The sequence below is a fragment of the Somniosus microcephalus genome, chromosome 14 (assembly GCF_052327205.1).
Source record: "Somniosus microcephalus isolate GS21.2 chromosome 14, FLI_Smic_1.0, whole genome shotgun sequence".
Classification (NCBI taxonomy): Eukaryota; Metazoa; Chordata; class Chondrichthyes; order Squaliformes; family Somniosidae; genus Somniosus; species Somniosus microcephalus.
The window spans coordinates 83,256,946-83,279,262 of record NC_141000.1 but is presented as its reverse complement, the minus strand read 5'-3'; the positions used below and the strand labels follow the sequence as shown (position 1 = coordinate 83,279,262).

At 44.3% G+C, this 22,317-nt stretch overlaps 1 protein-coding gene across 1 annotated transcript in view; it reads right to left on the bottom strand.

Moving 5' to 3' along the window:
- The window catches only part of spag17 (sperm associated antigen 17), a 348,837-nt gene that overhangs the window by 55,528 nt on the left and 270,992 nt on the right, over window positions 1-22,317 (bottom strand). Inside the window, 5 exon segments of the mRNA XM_086006806.1 lie at window positions 842-961; window positions 10,514-10,625; window positions 15,183-15,285; window positions 16,518-16,571; window positions 18,578-18,674. Coding sequence (XP_085862932.1) covers window positions 842-961; window positions 10,514-10,625; window positions 15,183-15,285; window positions 16,518-16,571; window positions 18,578-18,674 — 486 coding nt within the window.

Here is a 22,317-nt window from a genome sequence, read left to right as displayed (position 1 = left end):
CAGAGGGAAGAGGAAGAGGAGGAAGCCGAAGAGGAGGAATCAGACGGAAGGATGCATTCCAGACAGCCCCTTTGCAGCCAGAATATCTGGGATGGAATCATCTGCCTGCGGTCCCACTGGCTGGGCAGGCTGCCTCTACTTGTTGACCTACTGGCTGGGCAGGCTGCATTTTTTGGGTGCGTGAAATGAAGAAGGCACAAGAGTGGAGTTGTGCTGATGGGAGGGCAGGAAAGCAAGAGGTGCATGCCAGAAGGAGGATAATGTACGAGGCTACCGGTATCTTGCATCCTTTCAGCCCCGCTGCAATGCCAGACCTGGACAGAAACTTTGTCCCGGATCCCTCCAGCAATGCCACCAGGACGGCGCTGCACGGAAGGTGAGCACTGTGCCACCTATCTCCATGCCCCCCAGACCAATTTCACTCAGTTAGTGTTGCAGCCATTTCCAGCGGCTGTTAACTGCAGTCGTCGGTAACACCGGCAACTTTGCTGGCGAACACGAGTTTTTCCCCCTTCTGTCTTTAAAATATTGTATCTTCTGACTGTGAGCAACTCCACAGAAGGTTTGTGTATATTTTCTATTTTACTTTTTCCCTTAGTTCTTTGGAACGTTTGATGAATGGCTGCACATCAAAGTTTATTTTAGCAGTTTAACTATCTCCATTGTTACCTTGGTGGATTCCCATTTTCCAACATTTGGAAAGCCAAAAAATACAGAAAAATAAAATTGATGACTGTGTGAAAAGACTGACTGGGGCCAATGTGAACAGTGAGTAGCAATAGTCCTATGTATTCTCATCAACAGTATGGTAGGTTTATAAATAAATTACAAAATACATTACCTGTTGTGGAATATTGAGACTGAGAATTCACTGCCTGCTGTGTTGGGTTGTCTGATCTTTTGAGGCTGCATGTGTCTGTCCCTGTTGCTGGAGTTGGGAATGTTGGTCTGTTAGTAACATCTGATGAAATAAAAAAGTTAGTGATGCTTATTAGATCGAAGAGGCTGTTATCCAAGATACCTGTCAGTTTGCAGAGATGAGCAGTTCTTTTTAAAACCACATTTTCCCTTTTCCTTTATTCAAAGCTACTCATCTTGGCACCAACCGTTCAACAGATGAATCTGTTCATCCCAGTTTGGCATAAAAATAAAACAAAAAAGGTGACTCAACCGTGGCTAACAAGGGAAATTAGGGATAGTATAAGATCCAAGGAGAGGACATATAAATTGGCCAGAAAAAGCAGTAAACCGGAGGATTGGGAGCAGTTTAGGATTCAGCAAAGGAGGACAAAGGGATTAATTAAGAGGGGGAAAATAGAGTATGAGAGTAAGCTTGCAGGGAACATAAAAACTGACTGTAAAAGCTTTTATAGATATGTGAAGAGAAAAAGATTGGTGAAGTCAAGCGTAGGGCCCTTGCAGTCAGAATCAGGAGAATTTATAATGGGAAACAAAGAAATGGCAGACCAATTAAATACATACTTTAGTTCTGTCTTCACAAAGGAGGACACAAATAAACTCCCAGAGATGTCGGGGAACATAGGGTCTAATGAGAGGGAGGAACTGAAAGAAATCAGTATTTGTAGGGAAATGGTGTTAGGGAAATTGACGGGATTGAAGACTGATAAATCCCCAGGGCCTGATAATCTACATCCTAGGGTACTTAAGGAAGTGGCCCTAGAAATAGTAGATGCATTGCTGGTCATCTTCCAACATTCGATAGACTCTGGAACTGTACCCATGGATTGGAGGGTAGCTAATGTTACCCCACTATTCAAAAAAGGTGGTAGAGAGAAAACGGGGAATTATAGACTGGTAAGCCTGACATCGGTAGTGGGGAAAATGCTAGAGTCCATTATAAAAGATGTAATAGCAGAGCACTTGGAAAACAGTGACAGGATCAGACAAAGTCAACATGGATTTACAAAAGGTAAATCATGCTTGACTAATCTACTGGAACTTTTTGAGGATGTAACTGGTAAAATAGATAAGGGAGAACCAGTGGATGTGGTGTATTTGGGCTTTCAGAAGGCTTTCGATAAGGTCCCACATAAGAGATTGGCGTGTAAAGTTAAGGCACATGGGATTGGGGGCAAGTTATTGACTTGGATAGAGAACTGGTTGGCAGACAGAAAGCAAAGAGTTGGAATAAACGGGTCTTTTTCCGAGTGGCGGGCAGTGACTAGTGAGGTACCGCAGGGATCGGTCCTGGGACCCCAGCTATTCACAATATATATTAATGATCCAGACGAGGGAACTGGATGTAATATCTCTAAGTTTGCAGATGATACAAAGCTGGGTGGGCGTGTGTGCTGTGAAGATGCAGGTTGGGTGATTGGGCAGATGCATGACAGATGCAGTATAATGTGGATAAATGTGAGGTTATCCACTTTGGTGGCAAAAACAGGAAGGCAGATTATTATCTGAACGGCAATAGATTGGGAAAAGGGTAAGTGCAACGACACCTGGGTGTCCTTGTGCACCAGTCGCTGAAGGTATGCATGCAGGTACAGCAGGCGGTTAAGAAGGCAACTGGTATGTTGGCCTTCATAGCGAGAGGATTCGAGTACAGGAGCAAGGATCTCTTGCTGCAGTTGTACAGGGCCTTGGTGAGGCCACACCTTGAGTATTGTGTGCAGTTTTGGTCACCTTATCTGAGGAAGGATGTTCTTGCCTTGGAGGGAGTGCAGCGAAGATTCACCAGACTGATACCTGGGATGGTAAGAATGACGTATGAAGAGAGATTGGGTCGATTAGGCTTATAATCGCTAGAGTTTAGAAGAATGAGAGGGGATCTCATTGAAACTTATAAAATTCTAACACGACTGGGCAGACTAGATGCAGGAAGGATGTTCCTGATGGCGGGAGAGTCCAGAACCAGGGGTCACAGTCTAAGGATAAGGGGCAAGCCATTTAGGACTGAGATGAGGAGGAATTTCTTCACCCAGAGAGTGGTGAACCTGTGGAATTCTCTACCACAGAAGGCAGTTGAGGCCAATTCATTAAATATATTCAAGAAGGAGTTAGATATATTTCTTAAGGCTAAAGGGATCAAGGGATATGGGGAGAAAGCAGGGACAGGGTACTGAATTTGGATGATCAGCCATGGTCTCATTAAATGGTGGAGCAGGCTCGAGGGGCCGAATGGCCTACTCCTGCTCCTATCTTCTATGTTTCTATGCGCCCAAAAAAAATTAGCAGCAGCACTGGATATAGCACTTGAAAAATCAGAGATGAATAACCAAAATAAGGGATACTTTATTCTGCTGTTCTTCGTGCCATGCATATTCAAATAACCAATATATTCATTTTTGCATTATTAATTTTATATTAAGCACCATTACCCATTGCTAAAGGCCAAGACCTTTAAGGCTGGAAGTGCGCCGCTTGCCTTATTGGGTCGGGCTTCTCTTTAGGTGTCCAGAGTGCATGCCAGAACTATTTAAAGCAATGAATAACTTATTTAAATTAGAGCACTGCGCTTCTTGGTGGACCCTTTTCCCATATTGGAATGCCCCAGTGCTGGAATTGCCATGTGCTAAACTCGCCCAGTAACTAACAGTAGGGAGGGCCCTTCACCAGTACTATTTAAAGGGACACTTACAGGTTAGTTGTTGGTCTGTCATTTAGGGCTGCTGGTTAACCTTTGGGCATATTTTGGTCTGTTTTCTGACACTGTAGAGTTCAGTTTAACTGCTCAGAAGAAGATTTAGCTGGTGTTGCACTGTTGGCTGCCTTATAAAAACTTTGGCTGCAGACATGGGTGATCTGAGTTGGAGGAGGAGGAATCAAGGAAGACAGCAGAGAGAAGAAGCAGCTGCCTTTTTAACCACCTTATCTACCTGTCCTGCTGCCTTCAGGGATCTATGTACATGCACAACAAGGTCCCTCTGATCCTCTGTCCTTCCTAGGGTCCTACCACTCATTGTATATTCCCTTGCCTTGTTAGTCCTCCCAAAATGCATCACTTCAAACTTTTCAGGGTTAAATTCCATTTGCCACTGTTCTGCCCATCTGACCAACCCGTCTATATCGTCCTGTAGCCTGAGGCTTCCCTCCTCGCTATTTACCACTCCACCAATTTTCAGGTCATCTGCGAACTTACTGATCATACCTCCTACATTCATATCTAAATCATTAATGTACACTACAAACAGCAAGGGACCCAGCACCGATCCCTGCGGTACACCACTGGATACAGGCTTCCAGTCACAAAAACAACCTTCGACCATCACCCTCTGCCTCCTGCCACTAAGCCAATTTTGGATCCAATGTGCCAAATTGCCCTGGATCCCATGGGCTCTTACCTTCTTGACCAGTCTCCCATGCGGGACTTTGTCAAAAGCCATAATGAAGTCCATGTAGACTACATCAACTGCACTACCCTCATCCACACACCTCGTCACCCCCTCGAAAAATTCAATCAAATTGGTTAGACATGATCTCCCGCTGACAAAGCCATGCTGACTATCCTTGATTAATCATTGCCTCTCCAAGTGGAGACTTATTCTGTCCCTCAGAATTTTTTCCAATAATTTCCCTACCACTGATGTTAGGCTCACTGGCCTGTAATTCCCTGGTTTATCCCTACTACCCTTCTTGAATAATGATACTACGTTAGCTGTCCTCCAGTCCTCTGGCACCTCCTGTGTGGCCAGAGAGGTTCTGAAAATTTATGTCAGAGCCCCTGCAATCTCCTCCCTTGCCTCACACAGCAGCCTGGGATACATCTCGTCTGGGCCTGGGGATTTATCCACTTTTAAGCCTGCTAAAACCGCTAGTACCTCATCCCTCTCAATGCTAATTTGTTCAAGTATATCACAATCCCCTTGCCTAATTTCTATGCCTACATCGTCCTTCTCCATAGTGAACACAGATGCAAAATATTCATTTAAAACCTCACCTACATCTTCCGGCTCTACACACAGATTGCCACTTTGGTCCCTAATGGGCCCTACTCTTTCCCTGGTTATCCTCAATATACTTATAAAACACCTTAGGATTTTCCTTTATTTTGCCCGCCAATGTTTTTTCATGCCCCCTCTTCGCTCACCTAATTTCTTTTTTTTAAGTACCCCCCTGCACTTTCTATACTCCTCTAGGGCTTCCACTGTTTTTAGTCCTTTGTATCTGCCAAAAGCCTCCCTTTTTTTCCTAATCCATTCTTGTCTATCCCTTGACATCCAGGGTTCCCTGGATTTGTTGGTCCCACCCTTGACCTTTACAGGAACATGATGGCGCTGTACTCTCTCTATTTCCTTTCTGAATGACTCCCACTGCTCTGATGTGGATTTTCCTACAAGTAGCTGATCCCAATCCACTTTGGCCAGATCCTGCCTTACCATATTAAAATCGGCCTTCCCCCAATTTAGAATCTTTATTTCCGGTGCATCTCTGTCCTTTTCCATGACTACCTTAAATCTCAGTGAATTATGGTCACTGTCACCAAAATGCTCTCCTACTGACACTTCTACCACTTGCCCGGCTACATTCCCTAGAATTAGGTCCAGTACCGCCCCCTCTTTTGTAGGACTTTCTACATGCTGGCTCAAAAAGCTCTCCTGGATGCACTTTAAGAATTCCGCACCCTCTAAGCCTTTCACACTCTGACTATCCCACTTAATATTGGGGAAGTTGAAATCCCCTATTATTACCCTATTATTTCTACACTTCTCCAAGATTTGCCGACATATCTGTTCCTCTATCTCCCTGTGACTGTTTGGGGGCCTATAGTACACACCCAGCAAAGTGCTTGCCCCCTTTTTGTTTTTAAGTTCTACCCATATGGCCTTATTAGAGGAACCTGCTAAGATATCATCCCTCCTTACTGCAGTAATTGACTCCTTGATTAATATTGCAACACCCCCTCCTCTTTTACACCCCCCTCTGTCTCGCCTGAAGATTCTATACCCTGAAATATTGAGCTGCCAGTCCTGCCCCTCCCTCAACCATGTCTCTGTGATAGCAACAATATCATACCCCCATGTGTTCATCAAAACCTTCAATTCATCTGCCTTACTCACAAGACTCCTTGCATTAAAATAAATGCCATCCAGCCTTGCCATACTCCCTTGTGCCGTTACATATTTACTCTGCCTTCCAGACTGACTTGTTTTTTCCTCTATATTTGGCTGTGCATCACCCCCTACTATAGCTCCAGTCTGTATCCCATCTCCCTGCCAAGTTAGCTTAAACTCCCCAACAGCATTAGCAAACCTCCCCGTAAGGATGTTGGTCCTGTTCCAGTTCAGGTGCAACCCGTCCGACTTGTACAGGACCCACCTTCCCCAGAAGCAGACCCAGTGATCCAGGAAACTAAAGCTCTCCCTCCTGCACCAACTCTTTAGCCACGCATTCATCTGCTCTATCCTCCTATTCCTATACTCAGTAGCACGTGGGACCGGGAGTAATCCAGAGATTACAACCTTTGAGGTCCTGTTTTGTAATCTGCTACCTAGCTCCCTAAATTCTTGTTGCAGGACCTATTTCTACCTATGTCATTGGTACCAATGTGAACCACGACCTCTGACTGTTCGCCCTCCCCCTTCAGAATGCCCTGCAGCCGTTCAGTGACATCCTTGACCCTGGCACCAGGGAGGCAACATACCATCCTGGAGTCACGTCTGCAGCCACAGAAATGTCTGTCTGTTCCCCTTACGATAGAATCCCCTATCACTATTGCTCTCCCACTCTTTTTCCTCCCCTCCTGTGCAGCTGAGCCACTCGTAGTGCCATGGACTTGGCTCTTGCTGCATTCCCTTGAGAAACCATCTCCCCCAGCAGTTACCAAAACGGAAAATCTGTTGGAAAGGGAGATGGACCCAGGGGACTCCTGCACTACCTTCCTAGTTCTTTTACTCTGTCTGGCGGTCACCCATTTCCTGTCTGCCTGTGCACTCTTTAGCTGCGGTGTGACCACCTCGTTAAACGTGCCATCCATGAAGATCTCAGCTTTGCGGAAGCTCCACAGTGACTCCAGCCGCAGCTCCAGATGCGAAACGCGGATTTCGAGTAGCTACAGCTGGAGACACTTCCCGCACGTGTTCGCCCTGGACACCTAAAGTGTTCCTGACTTCCCACACTCCACGCAATGTGGAAAACTGCCCAGGTGTGTCCTGTCCACAAAAAGCAGGACAAATCCAACCCGGCCAATTACAGCCCCATCAGTCTACTCTCAATCATCAGCAAAGTGATGGGAGGTGTCATCAACAGTACTATCAAGCGGCACTTACTCACCAATAACCTGCTCACTGATGCTCAGTTTGGGTTCCGCCAAGACCACTCGGCTGCCAACCTCATTACAGCCTCGGTCCAAACATGGACAAAGGAGCTGAATTCCAGAGGTGAGGTGAGAGTGACTGCCCTTGACATCAAGGCAGCATTTGATCGTGTGGCATGAAGGAGCCCTAGTAAAACTGAAGTCAATGGGAATCGGGAGGAAAACTCTCCACTGGCTGGAGTCATACCTAGCACAAAGGAAGATGGTTGTGGTAGTTGAAGGTTAATCATCACAGCCCCAGGACATCCTCAGGGCAGCGTGCTAGGCCCAACCATCTTCAGCTGCTTCATAAATGACCTTCCCTCCAACATAAGATCAGAAATGGGGATGTTCGCTGATGACTGCACAGTGTTCAGTGCCATTCACAACTCCTCAGATAATGAAGCAGTCCATGCCCGCATGCAACAAGACCTGGACGACGTTCAGACTTGGGCTGATAAGTGGCAGGTAACATTTGCACCACACAAGTGCCAGGCAATGGCTATCTCCAACAAGCGAGAGTCTAAACACCGCCCCTTGACATTCAATGGCATTACCATCACTGAATCCCCCACCGACAACATCCTGGGGGTCACCATTGACGAGAAACTTAACTGGACCAGCCACATAAATACTGTGGCAACAAGGCTAGGTATTCTGCGGTGAGTGTCTCACCTCCTGATTCCCCAAAGCCTTTCTACCATCTACAATGCACAAGTAAGGAGTGTGATGGAATACTCTCCACTTTCCTGGATGAGTGCAGCTCCAACAACACTCAAGAAGCTCGACACCATCCAGGACAAAGCAGCCCGCTTGATTGGCATCCCCTTTAGCACCTTAAATATTCACTCCCTCCACCACCAGCGTTCCATGGCTGCAATGTGTACCATCTACAAGATGCACTGCAGCAACTTGCCAAGGCTTCTTCGGCAGCACCTCCCAAACCCGCGACCTCTTCCACCTAGAAGGACAAGGGCAGCAGACGCATGGAAACACCACCACCTCCAAGTTCCCCATCAAGTCACACATCATCATGACTTAGAAGTATATCGCCAATCCTTCATCGTCGCTGGGTCAAAATCCTGGAACTCCCTACCTAACAGCACTGTGGGAGTACCTTCACTACACAGACTGCAGCGGTTCAAGAAGGCGGCTCACCACCACCTTCTCAAGGGCAATTTTATGGATGGGCAATAAATGCTGGCCTTGCCAGTGACGCCCACATCCCATAAAAATGAATTAAAAAAAACCAAAAACTTCATTGAGGAGCAATGTACAAGGCGCCTTCATTTTACAAAGGAGGCTGTCACCGAGCTATGTCACCTGCTGCAGCCACAATGCCAGGTCATTGGACAGCACTGTCAGGGTCACTGTGGCCCATAACTTTTATGCCAGGGCTCCTTCCAGGCTACAGCAGATGACATCAGAAACGTATCTCAGTTCGCAGTACACAGGGAGGTCACCGAGTCTCTCAACACCAGGAGGAACACCTGCATCTCTTTACCCACAATCTCCATTTGAATTTTACTTCCCTTTTGTTTCCCTTTAAATCGCGCTCTTTTGTCCAACCCCTTTTTGTTTTTGATTAATATGTGCCTCTAATTTCTTTGTTACCTCCTGTTTACCCTCTTCAGTTAATCTGCCATCAGGTACACCCTTTATTCATTGACTTCAATCAGTTGTTCCCTTAGATTGTGTTAAATCTCAAGAGTTTATTAACCTTGCTTGTATAACAATTAAAAGAGTACGCAGGAGACAGAGTTCAGTTAACAACCATTACTTCCAGAAGAATCTCTTCAACTTAATGCACTCTATTTCCCATAGTGCATTGCACATCACAACGACGGTAAGCTATGTGGGACAATTCACATACAACATTCAAAATACACAACAGATTGCTACCTGTTTTTCTGTATCGATAAATTGATTTGTTTTATCCAACCGTGACCACTATTCCCTCAGATCTTGATTTCTCTCTGCTGCTGTTTATAAGCCATTTTCATATGTTCGTATAACAATTCATGTAAAAGCCCTTGAAATCAGCCCTTTCCACACATAAACATCCATACGTCTCAATCTGAAAACTTGAAAATCAAGGACACAGCGCTTGAAAGATGAATAGCCAAAATAAGGGTCACTTTATTTTGCTGTGCTTAGTGCCCATAGGGCAGGACATCACAAAAGCTGAAAAGAATAAAACAGACTCCAGAGGTAGCCAACCAATCACAAGTTTCTGTTGTTAAACTGCCGTTAAGGTATTTAACAAAGAGAGTTGTATAATTTATTATTTTTCTGTTAGTGCTCTGAAAGGCCCTTTAAAATAAAAGAAAACCATAAACTTCAACTTGCATCCTTTTATAGTACAAAAACATTACAAATGGCAAATTCATGGATTAACATCAAACATTATGGGTACCCAAAGACAACTAGATTTGGATCCCTTATCTGTTGTTACTGAGTGAAAGGAAGACATCAGAGACAGGAGAACTTGGGCACTGGAGTAATGTAACTCTGAAATCGGGACAGGGAGCCAGTATAAAAATTCTTCTGCAAATTCTGTACAGTTAAGATATGCATGCTGCTACCCTATCATGAACTCGACGCCGATGAAGTACCAGTTTCTTTAGGTGTCACAGCAGTTTTATCGCAACAACGCTGACGAAGCCCTGTTCCTGGGACTAGGAACAGGGTCACTGGCAAGGCTTGGAAGCTAAGCAGAGCCAGGCCTGGTTAGTACTTGGAGGGGTGACCATCAGGGAAGACCAGGTGCAGGTGGTCACGGAAAGAGCCCCGAGGAGGGGCGGTTGGTGAGAAGGTCACGGAAGGAGACCCGGGAGAGGCGGCTGGTGAGCAGGCCCGGGCGTTGGGCTGAAGATTGTCGGACAGGAGGAATGGTGGAAATGGAATGGCGGCACGCACAGACGCAGCGGCTTTGCTTCTCCCAGGACGGTGCTATTTACATTTAATGTTAATGTTATTTGTACTGGACTCATGGGAGCTTGCAAGATCACATTTCGTTGTACAATGACAATAAAGTTGAATTATATTATGAAGTATCAGTTTCTTTAGGTGTCACAGCAGTTTTATCGCAACAACATGAAACATTTTCAGCATTTCCCTGATTCTACATACTTAAAAGTACCTTTTGAAATAAAGCTGCTCAACTGTCATTTTATACGAGAATTACAAGGTTTCATGATTCTTCATGAGGTAACCTCAAAGTAGATCTGATTCCTTGATTATTGTACCACTTACCTGTATCTGAATAAGGAGCAGCTGAAGCCGAACCATGAAATGCCTCTGAACATGGCACCTTCATCCTTTGACTTATTGGAAATGACTTCGGTAAATAATCCATATTAAGCCCCTGTACAAAATAAATTTTTACAAGATAAGACTTTTACATATCTCAGCTTCAACACTGTATTCTGTGCAATGCAACACAAATTGAAATATATTTATAATGCAAGGTGTTTTACTTAAAGGGATGGTAAATCAAGGAATGTACTTTGTATTTAAAGTACTCCCCCATATTATAGGAAACTAGCTTAAAAATTCATGGGCACCCATTTTTGGGGCGCGTGGGGGGGGGCACAGAGTACAATCGCTGAACCTGAGTGGTGAGGCTCGAGGTGCGCCTGATATTGGGCCTCGGAACTTGTTTCCATCAAGTTGGTGATGCGTGAAGAGTGAATGAAGATTGGTCCACTGTGATGCTAGGCACTTGAGGACTGGGCTGGAGGCCAGGTGGAGAGAGATTGGAAGCCGAGGCAAGGGGGAGTGAGATTGGAGGCTGGGTCGGGGGGATGAGAGATCGAAAGCTCGGTTGCGCGGAGAGAGATCGGAGGCTGGGGTGGGTGGGGCGTGGTTGAGCAAGATTGGAGGCTGGGTCGGGGGTAGAGAGATCGGAGGCTGGGGCGGAGGAAGAGAGATTGGGGCCGGGTCAGGGCAAGCCTAACTTACAAGCGTTAGGCCCCTTTTTGCCATATGCGAAGGATCTAACACCTGTTTCAGGCGTGGACACTGCACGATGATTTTTTTGTTATTTCAGAATATGGTGGGCGGCGCACTTCTGGCTGGAAATGTGTGCACGCTTCAAGCCTGCCATATTGGGGGCTTAGTAGCTTGTTGGCGCTGTGCGGATGAATTTTGAGGCCAATATATGCAGTAGGTCCATACGTTGAATCTCTCTCCTTGCTCTCCACTCTGATTGATATCTGACATGCAATGTACCTGTGCATCCTGCAGCAACTCCACAGTAAACAGCAAACCTGGAGCCACTGGATTCTGGGAAATCTTGCTCCTGGTTGGGAATGTGTGTTCCTGGGTCCAGTAGTTCCACATCAGCTTTTAGGCTGGTGTAAAGTCATCGTTCCCATTCTTTACTATGTAGCTGCTCCAGGAACTATGAGAGCACTCTTCTTCTTAGGCAGTCCCTCGGAACCGAGGATGACTTGCTTCCACATTAAAAATGAGTTCGCAGGTGACTGATGAGTCCAATGCGGGACCTACAGTCTCTGTCACAGGTGGGGCAGACGGTGGTTGAAGGGGTGGGTGGGTGGGGTGCTTGGGTTGACGTGTGCTCCTTGCGCTGCCTGCGCTTGGCTTCCGCTTGCTCCCGGCGAAGAGACTCGAGGTGTTCGGTGCCTTTCCGGATGCTTCTCCTCCACTTTGTGCGGTCTTGGGCCAGGGATTCCCAGGTGTTGGTGGGGATGTTACATTTTTTCCAAGGAGGCTTTGAGGGTGTCCTTGAAGCGTTTCCTCTGCCCACCTGGGGCTCTCTTGCCGTGCCGGAGCTCCGAGTAGAGCACTTGTTTTGGGAGTCTCGTATCGGGCATGCGGACAATGTGACCCGTCCATCGGAGCTGATTGAGCGTGGTCAGAGCTTCGATGCTGGGGATGTTGGTCTGAGCAAGAACACTGATGTTGGTGCGCCTATCCTGCCAATGGATTTGCAGGATCCTGCGGAGGCAGCGTTGGTGGTATATCTCCAGTGCTTTGAGGTGCCTGCTGTACATGGTCCATGTCATGGTCAACACTATTCATTGGTGATGTCACCAAGTGACCTAGCAGGAAGGGAGATTCAACTTAATGGTCTCCACGCAGGTAAAAATGTTTTAATGAAAATGTTACATAAAATTCTCCTGGGTATATTAAAAATGGGGAATACTTTTAATTGAAAAGTTTGTCACGTGTGCAGCATGATTTCATCACACACAAGAGCTTAAATTATTATAATAGAAGAACTTGCATTGATATAGCACCTTTTGCATCCTCAGGAAATTCCAAAGTACTGCACAGCCAAGGAATTACTTTTGAATTACAGTCACTGTTGTAATGTAGGAAAATGTAGCAGCCAATTTGGCCATAGTGAGGTCCCACAAAAACAATGAGATAAATGACCAGATAATTTCTTTTAATGGAGTTAGTAAAGAGTTAAATGTTGGCTAGGGTACTACTCTTCCTTTAAATAGTACCATGGAAAGACTAGGCCTTGGTTAAAATTTAACTTGAAAGACAGTACCTCCAAAGTGCAGGACACCCTCAGCACTGCTTTGAAGTGTCAGCCTTCATGGGTCTATGGGCTTTATGGACTCAAAGCCTCTTGTTTCTGATTTATGGTTTCAGACTCAGAGGTGAGAGTTCTACCAATGAGCCAGGCTGAGACTGTACCGTAGCCCTGCTTCCCCTATCCAGGTTACCCTTATCCCATTCCCCCAGCTTTTTTTTTATTCATTCAAGGGATGTGAGAGTCGCTGGCAAGGCCAGCATTTATTGCCCATCCATAATTGCCCGAGAAGGTGGTGGTGAGCCGCCTTCTTGAACCGCTGCAGTCCGTGTGGTGAAGGTACTCCAACAGTGCTGTTAGGGAGGGAATTCCAGGATTTTGACCCAGCGACGATGAAGGATCGGTGATGTATTTCCAAGTCAGGGTGGTGTGTGAGTTGGAGGGGAACTTGGAGGTGGTGGTGTTCCCATGCACCTGCTGTCCTTGTTCTTCTAGGTGGAAGAGGTCGCGGGTTTGGGAGGTGCTGCCGAAGAAGCCTTGGTGAGTTGCTGCAGTGCATCTTTTAGATGGTACACACTGCAGCCATGGTACGCCAGTGGTGGAGGGAGTGAATGTTTAAGGTGGTGGATGGGGTACCAATCAAGCGGGCTGCTTTGTCTTGGATGGTGTTGAGCTTCTTGAGTGTTGTTGGAGCTGCACTTATCCAGGCAAGTGGAGAGTATTCCATCACACTCCTTACTTGTGCCTTGTAAATGGTGGAAAGGCTTTGGGGAGTCAGGAGGTGAGACACTCGCCACAGAATACCTAGCCTCTGACCTGTTCTTGTTGCCACAGTATTTATGTGGCCGGTCCAGTTAAGTTTCTGGTTAATGGTGACTCCCAGGATGTTGATGCGCAGCTCCTTGCAAATGCAGGAGAAAGGTCTGGGACCATTCAGATTTTACATTAATCCCTCAAAATAATTGCCTGCCGTAACACCAGTCTAGCTGAGACTAGCAGTTCACTGTGTAGGGAGACCATCATCTCAAAATCTCCAATTTTATTCATTTGTGAATACAAAACTTTTGTAATTTTGTTTGAACTGAACACAAGTTAGTACCGTGCTGAAAACAGACATTTCCACAGATTTCCAATGTCATGTGGCATTGTGCCCATAGGGAATAAAAGCTACAACACTGGGCTTATTTAGCAAACTAATACCAATACACAGCCGGAAAACCAATCACACATCAACGAATAAACCTTAATGTTGTATGCTCTTAATAATTCTCTTTAATTGATTGCAACTCTGCCACCCCCAGTGGCAGTCCTCAGCACAACAGTACTGCGTCCCAGTATTATACAGCGACAGACCTGCATTCAACAGTACTGCGTCCCAGTGTTATACAGTGACAGACCGATACACACTAGAACTGTGACCATTCATTTAAATGGTAGGAAAATAATGTGCATGCATGCCTGAATTTCTGATATGCACTTTTGGTGAGCAAGGCTTCCTGCCAAAAGTACAAAGTCTGAAAATTACTCCTATCGTCCTTATTCCCTGTACCTTATACTTCAACAACTTTAAACTCAATTTCCCCTCCTTAGCCTATTGCCATAAATTATTCAGATCTATTTCAATACTTCCTATCTCCTCTACAATGGGCACTTAACTACACAGGTTGGTGTCAACATCAAATTTTATAACATTAGGAGTACCCACCTCCATAGTATTTATGAATAGTGTAAACAAAAGAGTACGCAAACAAGCCCTATGGAACTCTACTAGTTACTGCCCATTGACAGCTTTTTCCATTTATCACCACCTTCTGTTTTCTATTACTTAACCAATGTTCTATCCATCCAGCTGTTTATCAGTAATAGCATAGGCTTTTGTCTTCTTTAAAAGTATCAAATGTGGAACCTTATCGAATGCCTTCCAAAAATACACCTATATTATACTGGTAATTCTATGATCCTGCATTCTCAGCGGGAAGCTGTGAAGGCAGAGTGTAGTTCACTGATAGGGCTACAACAACATAATCCCGAATCTCCAACCTGCTCTCTGGGTGCTGCTCCTGACTTATATTCCCTAATTAGCCCATATTCCCTAATTAGCCCATATAAATTAACTTAAGTCACCTTTTCAAAGAAATCCAGTAAGCTTGTGAAGCATGAGCTATTGTTTCTAAAATCATGATAACTTCCCCTTATAACCTTAATATTCTTTGGTTTGCTTTCAGTTGTTAAGAATTTTGCTAAAAGCAATTATTTTGTAGAAACAGTCAACTTGTTCTATTTTGAATAATCTGGTGTTACACGTAAATGAAGATGCTCATCCTTCTTCTGATGAATGAAAAAAGAACAGTTTATACACTTAGAGAGTGCCTTAACTTTGTGCTAAAAACTTTTAAAGGAAAACTGAAGTACTACCTGGTCTGAGTTAAAGGCCTTGCCCAGGTCAGACTGAAAGTATGACGGGACAATCATGTTCTTCAGAGCTAGTTTGGATGCTTTTGCTTCATCAATCTCCTGTCTGTCAGTACATAGATACAGTAGTTATGAACTATAATAAATTATAACATCTGATGCCATTTACACTCACTGACAATATCCAATTGTACAAATGCAAGGCTATCAGTGGTCTGACCATATGAAAACACCTTCTATTTTCTGGATTTCTCTGGATTGTTACTGACAGTATTTTTTGACAAAGCAAACTTGAAATTGTTTTACAATAATGATCTTTGGTTTGACAACTAATGATCCAATCATCTATCTAGGAAATTTGTTGTTGATTCTTATTTTCTTTCTTGTTACGCATTATCATATACATGTATATCCATGATTAGTACTGAATTCAAACAAACTAACCACTTATTTCTCACCACACATTTCTCTTTTAAACACACTCCCTACACTACAGTTAGAATTATATGGTTGCTCAGTAAGATGATGCCAAATTGATAAATCAGAAATGTAAATTCTTTGTTGCTCATAAGTTGCCATGTCTGATTACTTGGCTCATGCTGTCATGGGTTGTTGTGTGTGCTGACTTTGTTTTTGGAAAGATATGGAAGTTGCTTTCACTTGGTAGTATGAATAGGGACATCGCTGTGATGGAAAGGAGGAGGATGTATACAGAAATGTTAATGCAGGGGCTAGATATGGCAGTCAAGAGAATGTCTCCTATATGAGAGTGGATGAAAGTTTCTTGCATCTGACAGTGGTTTGCCCGCCACATTCTCTTTAAGCTTCTGCTGCACCTCTTGCCTATCCCCTTGCTCCCATGGAGATCTTCCTCCTCCACCAGGACCTCTATGAGGAGGCCTATTAGTTACACAAACCATCATTATTCAGATTAGATGATCTCCCCATGACTGTGAACTTTGGTGGGGCCAATGCTGGAGGTCACTGGGCGGTGGATCCTGGCACTTGCGCTAGGATTGATGACTTAACTGTTTTCAGGGCCAATGAATTTAAACAGTCTTCATATACCAGAATATTTGAATAGGCTGGAGAAATCTACTGCTAGGTAGGGTAGACAGCTCTGGAATAATAAGAAATAATTTGCATTCTGGGAGGAACTATATAACTCACATGTATCATTGTATTTAGGCATTAATCAGAAGCAACCAAATTGGCTGCCTGGAAAACAATAACTTTATGATTTCTAAGGAACAACTTCCAGTTTGCCATCATATTTGTTTAAGTTAGCACCTTCCTTATTTTTCCACATTTGTTTTTTCTTGCTTAGCTTATTGTTACCTGTATTGTTCTACTCTTTGTGGCCACTGAGATATCTGGTTTTGCCCTTTGTTGCTGCATGAAAGAGACAAGAGAAATTAAGATACAGAATATTAAAATCACTGATATAGTCATATACACATCATCCTAGATTTATTTTGACCTTGAAGAGCTTGCTGTAAATAAAAGTTGTAAATTATGGATTATTGCTTACCTTGGTGCAGAAAACTGAAACTCATGATGCAATAAACAGAACAAATAATTTATATGAATAATTCACTGATATATATAATATATATATTAAACAAAAAATTACATTATGAATAAATACAGTTCCTTAAATTTAAGACTGTTAAAGTATCAGATTTGTAATGCTTACATCAGGTTGGGAAATTTTCGTTAAAAGTATGTATTTTGCTTTGTTGTTGGGATGTCATAATTTTTTTTAACCATTTTTGATGGTATAACAAAGAATAAAAGTACAAATGAAATTTGAATGTATTTGTTACCAGACTATTGTCAAAATACCGTTTAGGGTGGTAACTGAATTATCGCCAGACATTTAACGCCCGGGGCGCGAGTATCACCCCGGCCGCTAAATTGGGCTTAGATCCCCAGTGAGGAAGCGGAGTGCTATCTTGAGCGCTCCATCTCCTCTCAGGGCGGTGCCTGGGATGCAAAGCACGTAGCACCAGAGCACTACATGGGGCTCCGTGTAGCACTGACGCGTTTCAGCGCCCCTCCCCTTCCGTTAAAGGGGAGGGGCGCTGGGCACTCTGCAGGCCGTTTGACAGCCTCCACTAGCCCACCAGGGTGCCATGGCCGAAGCCCGGCACTGAGACCCGGTGCCAGACGGCACGATGGTGGCCATGAACCACGCCAAGGGCCGCCAAGAGTTGCCAACCTGGAGGCCTTCAGTAGTGCCCTGCCAAATTTCTCAGCAGGTGCTATTTGCGCCCCCACCCAGGCAATAAGCCCTTTGTGCCCCATTAGCGCCCCCCAGAGGTGCTAGCGGCGGGCGCAAAGGGGGCGAGTTTCGCTCCCTTACAATTTCCAGCCATTGTTTCTTCATATTTAGATATCTCAATCTTTCTGGCCTAAAGATATTGGCCTGGTAAATCCACACAGGCACGATCCTGGCAGTTGTGTAGGGATTGTGCCATTATTGGAACTTTGCTACTGATTGAAATTGCTTAAGGAAGAACATCCTGAGTGTCGAGTGCTGCTCCTACAAAGAGAACCAGTTCACCCAACCCATCTCCCCACCGCCAGCAAAGTTTTTGAGCTCCTCATCTTTGGGGGTCTGGCTCTGATCCGATCTAGGCCTGGACCCTCTAATTGTCCCCACTTCCACTGGGATCAGTCAGGTACTCCTGGTGAGACCAGGGATATGTGCATCAATCCAACGCCTGTCCTGACTGAGGGTTGGGGCATGGGAACTCCCAACATAGGCAAGTCCCCACCCTTACCCATTGACATCACTGGCCTTTTAAGGAGCGGACGGAATTTCCGATCCTTACAAGGCCCAGCGGGAATTCCCAGTGTAGGGAGAGACCCGGCATAACTGGGTCCCAGCCAAATTCTGAATCCTTTTGCCACAGTCCTGCTGGAGTTGTGGTGGTAGGGCACCAGAAGGCCCGCGCGATCTTGGGTGCAATTGGTATTGTGGGATGAAATAACAGTTTCTCACTGCATATTCCACTCATATTAAATTCTATCTACCCGAGTACCAGGAAATGTTACTTTCAATCAATTGGTTTGATTTTTATATTGGAATTTACTGCCTGGCAATATTAGAACTTAAGAACATAAGAAATAAATGCCATACGGCCCCTCCAGCCTGCTCTGCCATTCAATAAGATCATGGCTGATCATCGACCTCGACTCCCACTTTCCTGCCCGATCTCCATATCCCTTGGGCAGAATGATTAAAGTTCTATTGTTTCCTTAGAATGTTGTGAATATTCAAGTAACCTATGTTTTGCTGTCATTCAATGGCTCTCAGTATCATTTTTGTAGTATGGAAAATAAAGCAAAACGCAGAGGAATATCAAAGCATTATGGAAGTTAGATTGACATACCTTTCCAAGTCTACTTTAGTCCATTCACATGTAGCCGTCTCAGGTGTATTCTTCAATGTGGGTGCCACAGCATGCTCGTAAATTGAGGCTACATCAACTGTAACATAAGAACATAAGAAATAGGAGCAGGTGTAGGCCACTCGGCCCCTCGAGCCTGCCCTGCCATTCAATAAGATCATGGCTGATCTGATCTTGGCCTCAACACCACTTTCTCGCCCGCGCCCCATAACCCTCGACTCCCTTGTAGCTCAAATATAAGTCTATCTCCGCCTTGAATATGTTCAATGACTCCGCCTCCACAGCTCTCTGGGGTAGAGAATTCCAAAGATTCACGACCCCCTGAGAGAAGACATTCCTCCTCATCTCCGTTTTAAGTGGGCGACCCCTTATCCTGAAACTGTGCCATATATAACATATAACAAAGCTAGAAGGTGTGTAGAAACTATATAGACTGTCACACTTATTGGGTCACACTAATGCATTTGCATGAAATTATGAGGCAGAAATTCCGTTCCCTACGGGTGTGTACTCGCTGCGTACTTACCCGTAGGGCCAACGGAAATGCTGGTTTTAGGCATGCACTGCGCATGCGCTGGAAACCAGCATTTCTGATCTGTCAAGAAAGCTCTTGACAGATCCTCCAGCTGCCCTGGAGCAGGGCCTCTGCGGGTGGAGAGTTCTGTTTTTTGGAGACCCACCGCCCACAGAAAACACTTAGAATTCTTGCGCCTGGTAAAAGCAGGCGTAAGGCCTGCTTTTACCAGGATAACAGTTGAAAAAAGTAAAAAAAAAAATGTTTCCACTGATTTATCATTTAAAAATACTTTAAAGAAAGGTAAGTTTATTTTTAGCCCCGTTAAAAACTTTAATTATTTTTTTCAAAAAATAAAATTTTTGTTTAAAATACTTAATTTATGTAATTTAAAGTCATTTTCAAAATGTGATTAAAAAAAAAAAAATATTTAAAGTTTTACTATGTTTTGGGGGTAATTTCCATTCATATATTTGACAGGTCTTCCTGTCAAAAGTATGAAGGGAGATTCCCTTCTCTGATTGGCTCCCCATGGCCCACGTGATCCCAGGGACGCTGTGAACCGCCTGCGCCTCTGAGATACGTGGGCCCTGCGCACCGGCAGTTTGGAGAGGCCCAGCAATGGAACTCTGTGCCTCCTGGGAGCCCTCCGGTCTAGGTGCAGATTTTTCCAGATCGCAGCCCTCCGCCCGCGGGAGGCCTGCGAACAGAATTTCTGGGCCTATATATCCATTGAATACTTATGGTCCATACAAAGTAATAATTTATTTTGAACTACGGTAAAAATTGTTTAGTCTATGATTTAACATTTTAAAACTGTATAGGAAACTAATAATGAGGAATAATATAAGTACTTGTAGAAATCTGTGGCTTCCTCCTGTTATTAATTCTACAAGCAATTTGCCATTAGTATAGGTGATGTTAAGATTACTGCTAGACGGGTATAGGATCAGCTGGGTTAGGGAAATCCAATGGCTTCACAGTAGGAGCCCACAGTGCAATGTGGATGCCATCTACTGCCCCCTGAACTATGGGAATCCAGCAACAGAACAGAACTGAGTAGCCCTTTCATGCTCCTGCCTATGATTCATTCTGTAGCTTTCCTGATGACAGTATCAGTGACCTGGTGCATGCAGGCTTAGGCAACTGTTACATAAGACCCTATTTGCAGCTTGGAAGGAGCTTGTGACATAAAAGTTGAGAGCTTCGCTGACTGACAACCACAGACAGAGTTGCTCTGTTACTTGATCAGGGCTGAATGCCATTGTGCAGAAGATGGCATAGCTCGTGCAGAATCTCCTTAGTGAAGCGAAGTTGCTGAAGGCAGAGCTGCTCACTCAGTCCCTAATGAGTGCTGCAGGGTTGATGTACTCATAGGGGATAATAGGGGGTTAGCCTCAACTCTATTTGACGATGTCTCACACTCCTTTGTGCCCTTCTGTTCTTCTCTTCCTTCTCCATCAAGATAGCAATTGAAGGAATCCCATAGGGAAATCTGTGCTATTCAATAGTATCACTTTTCATGGGTGGGGTTTGGAAATCTGATAGTGACCCCGGCAGTTTGAAGGGCAGTTCAGCAGCTCCTCAAAACAAACTTGAAAAAATCCTGAAATATGTAGCCAGACCTTGGAAATTTGCAAAACTTTACCAGACACCTTCATTCCATTGAATGGGTCAGTTCTTACCTCATTTATCTGAGTGTAAATTACTCTGATAGAAATTGACCAAGGGTTTCCGCTAGTCTGCACTGGATTTACCAGCACAATTAGCCTACAATTGGCCAAACGAGCGTAAAGATCACGGAATTTTAAGCGCAAGCTACTTCGAGCGTAAATCAAGTTTCCGTGATCTTTAATGCTGGTTTAAAAATCATTGTACTGGAAGCCGGCCCCACCCACAAAACTGCCCCCAGATCAAAAGAATGAGCATGGCGAGTTTCCTCCGATTCCGCCTGTTCGGGACTGTTTCAGAAGGCTCTTCAAATGAAGCTATGGCTCACGTTTCCACCCAAACTCATTTGCATAATCATAAAATGTAAAATCTTCCATGAACCAGCGCAATTGGGCAGCGTAATTTTTTTTTTAGGTGCAAAGGCACCAGTAGGTACGTTTTATATGTTTTTTTAATAATATTTAATTTACTAAGAAACTGACTAGTGTACACCAATTTAACTAGTAAATGGTTCAGAATGTTTTTTTTAAAGTCATTTTCAGTGATTTAAAATCAGGTTACTCACAGGTGCTGGACTAGACACTTATTAAAAATGCTTCTGTTTTGTGATAAACCCACTTTCAGCTGCATTAATAAAACTGCACCAGATTACCACTCTTAAATACATCAAGGAATATTATTTCATGCAAGGAAAAAAACGCAATTATGTTCTATTGCGCTGTCCAATTGCGCTGGTTCACGGAAAATTTTACGTTTGTGAATATGCAAATGAGTTTGGGCGGAATCTTGAACTACAACTTCACTTTGTAAAACCAGCGCAGTTTGAAACGCAATTTGCGCCCAGATTGCCGATTGCACCCAAAGTGGAAGCTCCACCCCACATGTCTAAAAAGAGCAGAAATGAGGAGAATTCTGAGGCTTTAGACCAAATATCATTTGCAGGTATGTGCAGGTGAAGGGACAGATGTAGGAGATGGTTCCTCCCATTCAGACTGGAAATTTTGGTGGGAAGAAAAATGGATGTAACATTGGCGAAAACGTATCGAACACAAAATCTGACCCTCAAAATGCTGTTGCACTGGATTTTCGGACCTCACAATTACATGCCCTTTGGTTATTTCATGAGTCTGTATAGTTATATTCAATTCTCAGTAATAAGAAATATTCACCTTGTGGCAAGAATGAATGTTAACCTCAGATCACGTCAAGAGTGTAAAGTTTGTGGATAGTCCCCAGTTATCCAATGTCTGAATTGATTGCAGAATCTAAAATACTGTCAGATTCTTTTTTTTTATGATTTTTTTTTTTAGCTGAGTTTTTAAAATTTATTCATTCAAGGGATGTGGGCGTCTCTGGCGAGGCCAGCATTTATTGCCCATCCCTAATTGCCATCGAGAAGGTGGTAGTGAACTGCCTTCTTGAACCGCTGCATTCCTTGTGGCAGAGGTACTCCCACAGTGCTGTCTTTGTCATTGCGGTTTAGTACAACTGAGTGGTTTGCTAGGCCATTTCAGAGAGCAGTTAAAAGTCAACCACA